General features: G+C 41.0%; 1 protein-coding gene and 1 long non-coding RNA gene across 2 annotated transcripts; one reads left to right on the top strand and one right to left on the bottom strand.

Annotated features, from left to right (window-relative positions):
* Positions 1–1,694: 1,694 nt before the first annotated feature.
* Positions 1,695–3,061, top strand: LOC145444839 (uncharacterized). The gene is made up of 2 exons (XR_013916805.1): positions 1,695–1,739; positions 1,799–3,061. It is a non-coding gene; the product is annotated as an uncharacterized LOC145444839 (long non-coding RNA).
* Positions 3,062–5,873: 2,812 nt separating this feature from the next.
* Positions 5,874–13,149, bottom strand: LOC145444838 (acetylgalactosaminyl-O-glycosyl-glycoprotein beta-1,3-N-acetylglucosaminyltransferase-like). The gene is made up of 6 exons (XM_080322860.1): positions 12,692–13,149; positions 10,460–10,549; positions 9,579–9,728; positions 9,314–9,446; positions 7,670–7,854; positions 5,874–6,812 (listed from the first exon to the last, which is right to left on the bottom strand). Exons 1-6 carry the CDS (start codon positions 12,973–12,975, stop codon positions 6,254–6,256), a joined length of 1,401 nt encoding a protein of 466 aa, XP_080178986.1. The 5' UTR covers positions 12,976–13,149; the 3' UTR covers positions 5,874–6,253.
* Positions 13,150–13,777: the final 628 nt, after the last annotated feature.

The raw sequence follows: 13,777 nt of genomic DNA, 5'->3' as shown, positions 1-13,777 counted from the left end.
TATGCGAGAGAAGTCAACATGGAAACAACTAACCGGTAGCCTACACTGGTGAAAACACTGTTGCCAAACCCACAACAATAGCAAAAACAGCACGAGTTCAATACAAAATGCACACTCAAAATGAGAGAAGCGATATGGGAGTCGATGCCTCTTCGTGGACAGCACAAGAAATTAACGTCACAGCCCCATGTAGACGAGCTTTCATGGACCTGGCTATCCAGCTCTGGTCTGAAACCAGCAAGCGAAGGATTCATTTTCGCAGCACCAGACCAATCGCTTCATACAGAATGCTATTGCAAAAGAATTCTGAAGCAAAACACGGACGGCAAATGCAAAATGTGCCACAACCAAAATGAAAACGTAGCACATCTCATGTCCAGCTGTGGTGCACTTGCAGCCGCCGAATACACATGGAGACATAATAGGATCGGTCTCTACATTTATATTGAATTAGGAAAACATTTCAACATCGCCACTTCCTCAAAACATTGGTATGATTACAGCCCAGCACCAGTGATAGAAAACGACCAAGTAAAAATTTTGTGGGACGTACCAGTTATAACTTACCGCGAAATCAGGAGCAACCGCTCGGATATCATAATCGAACTAAAAAAAGAAAAGAGAATGCTTATTTATTGAACTGGCCGTCCCAGCTGATCAAAACATACTACAAAAAAAAATCAGAAAAACATTCGAATTATGCGGAGCTCAAAATAGAATGTGAGAAGATGTGGCGATGCAAAATAAACTTTGTACCGATAGTCATTGGCGCTAGGCGTGGTAAGCAATAAACTCGTGACACATATCCAACAGATTCCGGGTAACGTTCGATTCGACATGATACAAAAGATCTTTGCCAGATCTTCATCTAGCGCAATTCTGTAATCTGATCTCTTCATATATTGCATAAGAATAACAATCTGACTGTATTACTGAAATTTTAAAAAATCTCGCCATTTTCATTTGGGGGAAGGTTGCTCCCCGGTTTATGTGTGTATTTACCAGTTTTACTGTGAATAAAGAAAATAATGATAATAATACCTCGTTAAATCATGTTTTTATTTCGTGACCTCTGGATTGTCCATAATCTTACTATATTGTAATCACTCACAAGTACCACACCAAACTAAGAAAAGCTCCTTTGGTCAGACTCGGCATGATATTCCAAATTCGCACTTTACCACGGAGGCAATATTTTACCGTACGAGCCGCATTTTTATCGTGTGGGTCTGATTGCAAGGGCAGGACTATTCGGCTCCAGCCCTTCAGACATCTGGACATCAATATCAAAGGCTGAACTTGCGTCCGTTCTATCACCATCAATAATTTTGGGTGCACACTTCGCGGATGGGGCATGTTGACCGAAACTTTACATGTCTATGTGCTTCATGTCACGGAAATGACCGGTTACTAATAGTCCCCAACCCATGCACTGCACAGTGCACACCCCTAGACTAAATCGGGTGATACTATACTACCAAGTATGAGGAATGAATGGAGCAAAGTGCATGCTGTAAAAGTCCGTCTACATGATTTAAAGATCATTTTACCAATATACACAGGCTACTGGGCAAGGTTCGATGTTAATCCCTATGAATTGTATTGCCCGATAACTGCGACTCACGAACCCCATTTCTTATATTATTGCATAGGTCAGACTTAACCTTCACTTGTATTGAAATGTCAGTATAAATCAGTGGTTCCCAACGTGGGCGATATCGCCCCCCAGGGGGCGATTTGTCGGTCCAGGGGGGCGAAAATAGCCAAGGGGGCGATAGGGGGGCGAAAACGGACGAAGGGGGCGATAGGGGGGCGATGGCGCGTTGAAATGGCTATATTGGCGTCCATGACCGTAACTGCCACACCCAAACCCCCAATTGGGATGGGGGGCCCGAGCTCGAAGGGGCCCCACAATTTTTTCGTGAATTAACATTAATTATAGAGTAATATTTTGGAAATTTAGGCAACTGTTTCGGAAAATTTTCGCGCTGAGCGCCATTTCGTGGGCACATATTTCTTGCTTGTTGGATACCCTTCCTCCAAGAAATAATATGCATGAGTTATAGAAATGAGCATCTCGGCGTCAGCCATTATCACACCATGACGCATCAATACATATGAAGTTTCAGGCCATGTAACATGCGACTCCGAGAAGTGTGCCAGAACGAGAAAACCTTGGCGGAAAAGGACTGCCTTTATGCTGACCGACTTCGATATATATACGATATACATATATATTTAATTGTCCATATGCGCCTAAATGACTGGCGCTAAATGTTCCTGTCCTGGCAATCAGAACCTCACAAAAAATGCCATCTCGCAGAGAAAATTAAATTGCCAGTGCAGAAATACCAGTTTGAAATCGTGTGCGTCTTTTAGTTTAGTACGTATGGGCGATTTGAATATCTTTTGACATAGCAGACAGGCCACGAAATGTCATTACGTAACGAAGTCATTATACCCACGGGTCCGCCCGAATATGTTCAATTATTATTTACGGGCCCTACATTTTCCAAGACACCTCATTCAGCTTTACCGGTAAATCTGAATAAATGAGCAGAGAGAGGATAAATAATTGACAGCAATATATATGCAATTCCCGATCATATTGACCGATCCAATCATGAATGACAAAAATTTTTCGCGCTTGGCGCGAATTAAGCCCACTAACTAAAGAGTTCACCAATTTGTGCTGAGAAGTAGCGGTAAAGACGTGTCGGGGGAGTTGGGTCTGAGGGGTGCAGAAGTTTGGTTATCGCCCTATGGAGGGGAGTCAATACCAACGTATTGGGGCGGGGGGCTGACGAAGTGCTGTTACGGTCTTTTGGGAATTAGGTCACCTTTTTTGTTAGTCAACTCACCAAAATTTAGCTGGAAAAGTGTAATTTCGAGGTCGAGCCGAAAAGTTGACCTTTTTTCTTAGTCAACTCGCCGGTGATTTCAGTCTGTATGCCCATTTTTCGGTTCCCAATATTTGGGGGGCGATGATCGGTGTGGAGTTTGAAAAGGGGGCGATGAGTCGAAAAAGGTTGGGAACCACTGGTATAAATGATTGATTGAAGTTCAAATAAAAGTCTCATTAAAGAACAACAATATCAACGTGATAGATATATAATATCCACTTTACGAATTAGTTAGATTAGATAGACTATGGGATAGGCTGTACACGTGTAGCTATTGAACTTTCCAGCATAGCCCATCTATTTCTATTGGTAGGATTACTGCATGTCTACTCTATATTGCAGGGGTCGGCAAACCCCGGCACGCGTGCCTTTTGTGGCACGCGAGATGATTTTTCATGGCACGTCAAATGATTTGACGCAAATTATTATAACCATGTTTTTGCAAAAAATGAAACAGAAGTTTTCAAAATGTACCAAGCCTGCAGACGATCCAAAATTATTTCGTAAATCAACATAAAATAGAGTGTTTTAGGCCAAATTTTACTTGTCTTGAAATTATTTTTCGCGCTTCGCGCAATTTATCGGACCTGATGTGTTGATTAGAATGTGGAAACCCCCAATAAATAAATATATATGTATATAGAAAATGTTCAAGGCTATGCATAATGTACAGAAATGAGTCAACCGAATTAGCATTTATGAAAGAACGTCAACCGAATATCGTATGAAACCATTTGAATCCTTTAGTCTATAGGAGTTTTCACTGTGCACTGTGCAGCCTACGGGAGCGCAACTTATGAACAGGCATTCCGGTACGACGCTGAACATTTTCACGCTATAGAGGACACGAACTTTAGACATAGAGTTTCGGACAACATGCGACTCCTGTGTGGTGCATGCGTTGCGAAAATGATTGGCGACGATAAAACCTTGAAACAAAATAACCGTCGCATGCTGGCCAAAACGTTCGACATTGATATGTCCACTGTCCAAGCGCCGAAATGACCAGCGCCGAATAGTCCAGTGCTCGCAGCTTGAGCCGCGTGTGTCAAATGAGACCTGCCGTGGAAAATAATGAGCCCCGTGCAATGTTCCCTCTAAGTTTCCACGAGTCTGCGCGCACCCACCAACTCGCTGCGTTGTCTCTTGGACAACAGTGCGTAACGACTAAAAAAAGAGGTCATTGCTTCGGCTTTTTTGGGCGAAGATTAGATTTTCTGTTCACAGAGACAGTGTAAGCACTGCTTATTTGCGCACGCACGCAGCTTATAGGGAGCATTGGCCCAGTGTCGAAATTGGAATTAGGAATCGTGTTTGCTCTCCGAAGTAGATATTCTTTTGGTTTCGACTGGTGGCAAGCGATCCAATATATCTGGACCATCGACAATCTTTACCTAGGGTTACCATATTTTGGGAATCTGAAAAGAGTACACTTTTCAAAAATTTCTAGACTTGCAATACCGGAGTAAAATCTGGAAAAATTGGTAAATTTGTTGCGACTTTGTTGACTATTTTTTTTTATAGTCAACTTTCTGGCTCAACTCCCGAAAGTCCCGCTTGACCGTCACTTGAGTACTGATTTCCCATATCTCTCAGTTTAATTTTAACATACATTTGACAAAGATTTTAAAAAAAGAGGACATTTGGGCGTCCTCCGAGGACACAGAAGATATATCATTGCGTGGATGAAAATTAAATTACGTAAATATCACGTACACGTAAGCCAGTGGTTCTCAACCGGGGTCCGTGAAGCAATTTCAGGGGGTCCGCGAGACCTCCAAATTTGCAAAATGATTGATAGCCTAATTTATATTTTTTCTGTTAGGTAAATCACGAGACAAATTCTCTTTATAACTGGTAAAACTTCACGACTCATATTACAAAAATGGACGTCGGAAATGAGGTATCCTACTGTTCAACCTCATTTTAATTGATAAATTGACAGCCGCCTAATGATACACACATATATTGCTATTCGAAGATGTTTTGTCGGGATTTATGAAAAAAAATGTTAGAGTAGTAAGGTCAATCAGGGTGACCTCAAAAGATTACAAGTTGTCAGTCTCAGCAAAGTAGTGAGCAGTCGCTAGAAATATAAATTTTTGATCCATTTTCTTTTGAAATATAGGCCTACATAACTACTATTCACGAATAACTTCAAGATGAGCTTCTAGATAGAAATGGCTCGGCTGAATGTTCATTCAAAAATCTGTTTCTCAGTTTTGGTGTCTTAAGGTGTCGTCGGGAAGCTCTACGAGTTAATATTACATTTGCCACTTCCTATCTTTGTGGAAATGGATTTTCTGCACTCGTTCATATCGAATCAAAAGCGCGGGTTATCGAGACACGACCACTTGTTTCAATAAATTCACCTGTAAAATTCGCTTTGAAATAATAAAAATCGATGTAATTTCTACATAGTATGATATTATTTATGAGCTAGCCAAAGTCATTTTGTTGCTGTTTATCACTGCCTGCAATTTCTACATAATGTATGCCATTATTTATTATTGTTGGTGTTTATTATTATTCTGTAGTTGAATTTTGCATAAGTCATATGACGGTTGCACGATAATTGAGCTAAATTGGAACGAAAACTTAAGGGGGTCCGCGGGGGTCCCTGACGGCCAAAAGGGGTCCGCGAAGACAAAAAGGTTGAGAACCACTGATGTAGGCGATAGGTCGGGTGCGGTAGCGACCAAAATTTATTCCCTTCGCGACCAATAATTCAAGAATCACTGGCGTAACCGATGCCGTTGCCAGCTGCAGAAAGACGGTTCGTGGTATTCTTTGCTCGAAACGTTAAATATTAATAAATTGAATGTTTGGCAGGCAAGATGGTGAAAATTTGACATTTTGGCACGCTGCACACAAAAGGCTGCCGGCCCCTGCTATATTGCAAGGCCTTACCAACGGTTTTAGCTGACGAAATTCGCATATTCACTGCACTCGAAAAATGGGATAAACATGTTACACGAAGTCCGGAATGCATATATTTTCACTGTCATTTTTGAAAGCATGAAGTTTTGCTATAAAGCTCCACACAACAATGTCTTAAATATATTCAGACATACTATCCAAAACTGTCTGGTCATGAATAGATATAAAAAATCTTATAAAATCGATGCATTTGAGAATAAGTAACATTGGAGGCACTGATAAATATAGCCAGCTCGATATCAAAATTTCTATGCGCTATATAGAACTGATATTTTGCATTTGGACCGATATAGTAGGTGTTTGGTACCGATAGCTTAATTTCACAGTATAGTCCATCTGCCCGGAGCTACTCTTATTCCGACAGGGGATTTCCTCAAAAGCCATTTACGCCAACGTCATCGAACCAATACTTAAATACTGCGTCGTATATCATGGTCCAAATCGACATCAATTTCTTGCTTTGCACTTGGAAGGTGTTTTATCGCCACGTTTGCTCTATTAACTTGTTTCTTGGCTTCAAGTGGATAAAAATGAATGATGGTGTCCCTAATCGATTGCCCTTCTAGAGTCTGCATAGGATTGATAGTGACACGGAATCCCTTTGCTCTGTCGAACGGTCCTTCGTAATACGCAAACCTTCGTTTAATCCCTCTCCATATTCCTAAAAACGCTTCGTCTTTATCCCTTCGATACCCAAGATGCCACACCATAGGTAATCTCTTCTGAGTATTCGGATCACGCAGATATATTGGCATTATGTTATTCTTCCTGTTTGGAAGTTTTTCCCTCAAAATACCATTTGTTAACACGTCTTCCAGATGGAATCCAGTGTAGTTCGTCACAAGCGCAATACGGTAGATGCCGTGTATCATGTTGTACGACAGAAGTGTCATCCCACCGTGGCAGAATCTTGGATACGCCGAGATAGGATAAATGTTGTCCGCTACCGCCCATTTCGACTTCTGCTTCCTAAAGAGAGTTGCGCTCAGAAATCAATCTTATGCAAGAACTATATTTTTCCTGGTGGTAATGGAAAATCGCCACGAACCACTCGGTTTCAACAGGGACCATGGCTATTATATCTCTCTCTCGTCCAATTTGCACGGACGAATACGCTCCGCATATCTTACGGACTTATATCAGAATATCACCGGTAAGTAGTGCGTTCTGGGTGCGATTCTTGGTCGAAAAATTTGGGCAACACATTACAAATAAGTTCAATATACCTTCTATCACTGAATACTTGGGTCACTATGACGTCACAGCGTTATACTGTACTCTCAATGATTTAACGCAACTTGAATTACTAAATTTATGAGAATCGATGCCAGGAGAACTTCTCAAAGCCTCGCCATCGCTATATTGGAGTTTATGAGGCTAGACTATGTCTGGATTTCTATTGATGCAGATTTTGTCACATGCTTCGTTTGGAAGCTATATTGTATGCTTATACCCCATAGTGAATGTAGTGATACATAAAAGATCTGTAAAAAATGTACAAAAACGTTACAATATCACAATGAAATATTGAAGAAAAAATAAGAGTTTCCGCCATTTTGTGGTTTTCCCTAGCCCCTTTACAGATATTGACTATTTTTCTCTGGATGCACATTGCCCAATCCCAGATTAAATTTTAGTCTGATCAGGCAATCTGTTTAAACGCATGATCGCAAGTGATCTCGATACTCTCATTTAGCTGCGGTTCGAATACGGTGACATTCTAAGGAAAGTGGATGCTGCCAATCATGTTTTCACATCTTCAACTTTAATGTGAGACCTGCGGTTACCCTTTATGATACAACTCTCCGTGGTCATAATATACTTACGTTATTCGAAATGCCTTCGCAGAATAAACGTATCCGCAATGCGCTGCGTCTCGTCTCCCCGAATCCAATTGTCTGGTGTACTGATATATCTCAACGATGTTCAGGAAGCAGTCGTCATCAGTTGACACAAAGTATTCGCTCACATTCCCCAGGTACTCGACAACAAACTGATATCCCGATAAAACCTGGTGTGACATATCGCAAAAGCAGTAAAGAAAGGGTTGGTATAACTGTTGCTACTCCGGTATAACGGAGTGAACTTTCACTCAAATAGAAGTAGGAATAGCGATTTCTAAGAGCTCAGGCGAGTAGTTTGAAAGATCGATTTTTCGTTGGTTTCCATACTTTAAGCAGTTAATAGAAGGTGTCTACTTTTGAAATGCCAAAATGTATCTTGACGACTGACGCAAATTGACTAGCGACACTATACAGATATGTACCATCATTTAGCATATATTCGATGCTATTTCATGCGGTTCGTATACTATATTCGCCCATAAAACTGGCGCAAACTTATCCCAGAACTTTATACTTTTCAAAATTAAAAGTGCATAGAGTACGGAGTTTTGCCTAAATAATGTACAAGTAAAAGAATAAGTAGTCCAAAAAGTAATCCATTAGAACAGGGGTGTCTAACTCAAGTTGCGTCGCGGGCCAGATTCAAACCTTCAAATCTCCCGCGGGCCGGACCAGTCAAATTGTTCCAAAATGTTATCTCAAAATCCGTGCCCGTGTTGTCCACTTGAATACTCAATCATCCAGCCTACCGATCATAGGGTCCTATTCTATCCTTTATTCGTAAATAAGGAAATTCGTATGATGTCGATTGTTGGTCGGTCGAATACAGCTATATAAACTGCAAAAACAGTGACTTGAACGACGATATACGTTGGCATATTGCTATGATTAATTTGTTTTAGTCGTAATTTGGTGATAGTCCTGTGTATGCGTTGTGAGGAATACAAGAGAATTAACTTTGAACGCAGACGTTGAAATTTGGTTATTATTATTGTATTGCAATTCGGTTTTTTTTGGAAGTCGAGGAGCTGTGAAGTCATAAGCGAAAATGTTAGAATTTGGTGTCAATGGCAGCGATTTGTTGCTGATGGTGATTACAGTGAAACCATAACACCACTGCCAGTTGGTTATAATGTGGCCTATTAACAATCAATCAATCAATCAACTCATATCTATATTTTTGCACTAAGAAGGGGTAGGCTATATGAATGTGCAGTCACGTCGTTCGCTGTTGTACAAGGTGCATTCACGCCGAAATCGTAACCAACGCTCTCCAGAGATGTTCTTAACATACTCAACATTTCTGTTGTGAGGGATTATTTAGTGAAAGTATTTCGTACTAAAGATCTCTACATTTGTCAGAAATGTGCAACCATTTCTCAGAATCGCTTCGCGGGTCGTATGTTTGACACCCCTGCGTTAGAATCAGTAGTGCAAGTAATCAATATCTACTTGCGTATAGTACTAAAGAGTAGAATTTCTTTGTTATTGACCACTTGAGCAATATATATCAGTCTCTATATAGAGATAATGATACCGCATGCTCAATAACGCAGTGAAGTCAAATACAAAATGAAAAGTTAACAGCGAACATAACAAATGGCGTGCCCGTGAAACAACTTTTACCTTAGTCGGCAATTCCCTATACACATCTGAAACGTCGCCTTGGATTATATCTCCGTAAAGATCATTTTCCTCTTCCAAGAGCTTCTGTTGCGCCCGATTTCGCGATACGCCAACCGTGAACATAACGGCTATTCTGAAAAACAGAACTATAGCATACTATCAAGTCGTAGACCGCCAGCATTTTGTCCGCATGCGATGCTCAATATTACGCATGCCCATTGCCCATGCGTATTTGAATATTTTACTTTAACTGATCAATACTCACTTCCGTCTTTCGATTTCTGCCATTGAGCCCCACGTCAGTCGAATTTGAAAGCGCCGTTTTACGAATGCGGACGCTGTTTTCACGAGCACCATTAATAAGTGTTTCTCCGAGCCGTTTCTCTTGTTTACCTCTTCAATAATTTTCCAAGGTCTAGGAAGTGATAAGGAGCTTTAGGATTGTACCAGGAGGATCTGGAATTTAGCATGCCTGGATCATCTGAGAAACTCTTCGGATCAGATCCTTTGCTCGTAATATTAACCTGTCCAGAGGACATTAGTAATGAAATCTTTCTACATTTCGGAGTCCTCTAGTTGGTTTCGCCTACTTGCAGTAGCCTCCTACTTACTCGAGTGCTGCTTTCCGACTACTTCAAATTTTACTTGAACAGTTTTAGGTAAAACTATTTCCTTTTTGAAATATGTAGCATCAGTTGTCATGAGAAGAGCTTCTTGGAGCTACACATCTTCAATATACAGTTGAATAGTATATTCATATTGAAATGAACCCGATTATTTTAGGCTGACACTCGTCAGGGGTAATCGTTAACAACTAGTAGAGAATTAGAAAGAACATTATATATAGTCTTGTGGATATACAATTTTCTTTCCTGTTCTCTACTAGTTGCAGACGTTTACTTCTACTCAAGTAGAAACCCTGACTATACTTTGCCACTTCTTTATCTACCTTTGAAATACAATGTATCTATAAATCATTTATCACATGCTCGCTTATTCTAATTATCATGGAGAGATCTTGAGATCCAAGACCATGCTATGTAACCTTATAGGCATAAGTAAGTAGAATGTCTAATACCTCGCGGTATAACTACTATCAAGGTAATTATTTTTAAATTCATAGTGACAAGTCGTTGTAGTTCTTACCTCAAGTGATAGAATCTTGCAGGCGGTGGCATAGGGATGTTATTCAAGTATTTCCTCGGAAGCGTTGTAAATGCTGTCTTGTTATGGGATCTAGAAGAACGCAATGATTAGCATCGTACGTAGGGTTGAATTTGAAACACATGGTTGTTTAAAACACTTCGTTTAAAACAGTGTTTTAAAACAGTGTTTTAACAATGTTTTGAACAAAGGCCTTTTTGGACAAAAACAAATTGCTTTTTTTAAGTTGCATAATTATGACATAATTGTGTAAATACTTCTCAACATGTTGTATGAGCCTACGGATGATTACCACCCGATATAGCCGACGTTCAACAGCTGTCAAATCTGCTCGAGCTAGACTGCTAGAAAGGGTCATTTGAATGAACCTATTTGTCATCACATAATATCAAGAGATAGTTACAAACTCAACGCAAATCTCAATATCACTTCGTTCCTCGCATGATTGCTTCTATTTCACACAACTGTTTAGATCAGGGGTGTCAAACATACGGCCCGCGGGCCGCATCCGGTCCGCCAGACGGTTTCATCCGACCCGCGAGGCTATTCTGAGTAGATTGAATTTTTTTATGTATTTTCCAGCACATTTGTAACAAATGCTGAGATATTTTGCAGGAAATACTTCCATATTTATAATGCCCATTACCCGATTACAGCGCTGCGGTTTCACTCTACTTAACACTATAGTAAAAAGTCGGTGAAATCAACATCCAATTTCAAGAAGGCAAAAAGTGCACACTAAGTTCGTAGTTTTATACAAATATGGATCAAAAAGGTAGTTATTCACAGAAGCGAAAACGCCAATGTGGAACCGCTATGGACAGGGACAATATATTAGTTGCACAAATATTTAATTGAAAGATTTATGGTCGCACTGCTGTGTGAATTTCGACCCAATACATCCCGAGACGTCCGAGAAACCGAACTCGCGGTTTAATAATAATAAACCAAACTTCAACGTCCGCATTTCCAATTAAATATCTTGTATTCCTGGCAACCCATATGCAGGGTTAACGCCAGACTACGACTAAATCATAGGGAGCATAGAACATGGTTACTTCTATCTTCGTTAACGCCACTGTTCCAGCAGTGCTTAACTGTATTCAACTGGCAATCATCGTATTATAGCCAATTCGATTGTTCGCGAATAGAGGTCTTGCGACTTGCTACTCCTACTTTAAAAACCGATCCGCGTATTATCTATGTATGGTTTTAAGGTATTCAAGTGAAGCAAGCAAGGGCACGAGGCACCATTTTGGAATCAGTTGACTGGTCTGGCCCGCGAGTGATTTGAAGGCTTGAATCCGGCCCGCGACGCAATTTGAGTTTGACGCCCCTGATTTAGATCCTTTTGAAGATCTTTTAAATCAACCTTGTCCAACAATTCTTGTTATACAGCAAGAGAGTTTTGACCCGTCTCAATCTCTCTCCATACGACGGGCGTCGTGAATGGGGTATGTGGCGGTTGTTCTTAGGCCTATTTGGTGTGCCGGCCCGGCATATATTCAGAGTGCCCTATACGTTGCCACTGCATGATGATAAAGGCTAAGATAATTCAGATGTATCCCGTGATATCGACGACTGCTCCTCGTAGTCCTTGCGGCCCATGCTGGTGTTGTGAACTCGGGAATAAGAACATTAGACCGCAAACGAGTCGTCTGTAGCGAATCACAGGCAGAATGCCCGAGAACACACCTGTGGTCACTCGAAAAACGCAATGTCGTAAACACGTTCAAGATTGCGCAACCTCAGTGGCAGTTGCCAAAACTATTTTGAACGGACGTAATGGACGATAAAGTTGCGGAGAAAGAAAATCATTGAGAAAAAATAATATTTATTCACAATTATCCATTGACGTTTCATTTCAAAGCTACGGAGAGCCATGGGTTACCGATCCCTGAGCTAGAGCAACGGTTTTTGAACTCTACTAACATGGGGTACAGCACCACAACAACAGCAATAATTCAACTACTGATCGTGCCTAATGGCCTGTGTAACCAACGATGGTCAAGCCAGGCGAATCATCACAAATCACATATATGAGTTGAGTATGTGTCTGGATCTCCAATGAATTCCTGAGATTGGATCAGCGAACCTCTAGTGCTCCCGGGAATATCGGTCAAGAACAATTGAGATAGAGAGACATATAGATTGCAATACACATATTTATAATACACATATTTAACGCCGCTTCTAGGTCCTTCATTCACTTACTTTGGCTTAACCTGGTCTTTAAAATCCGTCCTCGAATTAGCAGCTTCCGCCATTCTGGTTTCAGAAGTCGGGTTCGACACCGCTCTCTTCAAGAAGCAGTTCATTTTCAAGACATCTTTGAAGTTGAACCCGATAAGTATGCCTATGCTGAAGACCGCGAATCCCATGAAGACAAACTGCAAATGTGATGTTCGCACGGACGACGCCTCTAATCGCAAATACTTGTATCGCCTCAAATTGGAGCGTTGGTTACGACCCATTCTGCCATTTTCTAGCTCTTTCATTCTAGAAACATAGAACTTCCATAGGCTTCGCTGATTGATTACCTTGCGGAGCGATATTATACGCTTGCCCTCAAATGTCAAATCACGTCTCGCGGGCAAATCTGTAGTAAGTAAAATTTCACTTGATCAGCCTCGGGCAGTAAATTCTCGTGACGCCGATTGGAACCCGTCATTTATTCACAGCTGTTGCCACGGCCCGCCTGTCAGTCATTAAAGGAACAGTGATTTCAGGAATGAAAGAAAGAACTCCAGCCTGTATCAATCCGCAAGTGCGTCAGACCCAAACGTGGGCAATGGCATGTATCAGTTGCTATTCTAAAGCAGGAAATATACGATCCAATCAGTACGAATGCGTTTTTGTCACTCTTTCCAGTTTGAGCGATATTCGCGTGATTACATCATCGCACGGACAGCAAAAAATAGGGATGGTGCGAATCTATGAAAGGTTCCGGTTCGTGTGAACGCGAATCTTTTAAAAAGGTTCTATGTCAACGCGAACGTGAACACGAACCTACAATGTCACGTGACGTCATGTTGCTCTTTCCAACCGTACATTTCCGTGAAGTAATATGAATATAGTATGTTGTATAGTAATGTATGCGAAACGTAGCGACTACTCAGTCCATGTTATGCCACGATGCTGAAGTGAAGGCTGACTTTCTAAGCATCACCAAATGTGCCAAATGGAACAATTAAATGCTATGAGGATTCCTTAAAATCCATATTTTCCGTCGCTTTGCCAACAATTTCGACGAGGACTAGCAAGGGAATAAAAACTTATACACCGTGTCGGCCTAGGTTA

Source organism: Botryllus schlosseri, chromosome 8 (assembly GCF_051294905.1).
Source record: "Botryllus schlosseri isolate E-star chromosome 8, Bs_hap1, whole genome shotgun sequence".
Classification (NCBI taxonomy): domain Eukaryota; kingdom Metazoa; phylum Chordata; class Ascidiacea; order Stolidobranchia; family Styelidae; genus Botryllus; species Botryllus schlosseri.
Note: the sequence above shows the minus strand (reverse complement) of the source record. Positions and strands in the feature narration are given on the sequence as shown.

Coding starts and splice junctions, on each gene's coding strand:
- LOC145444838 (XM_080322860.1), bottom strand. CDS start 12,975: ATGAAAGAGCTAGAAAATGGCAGAATGGGTCGTAACCAACGCTCCAAT. Junction 10,550..12,691: donor AAAGACCAGGTTAAGCCAAA/GTAAGTGAATGA, acceptor GCGTTCTTCTAG/ATCCCATAACAAGACAGCAT. Junction 7,855..9,313: donor ATAGGGAATTGCCGACTAAG/GTAAAAGTTGTT, acceptor ATGTCACACCAG/GTTTTATCGGGATATCAGTT.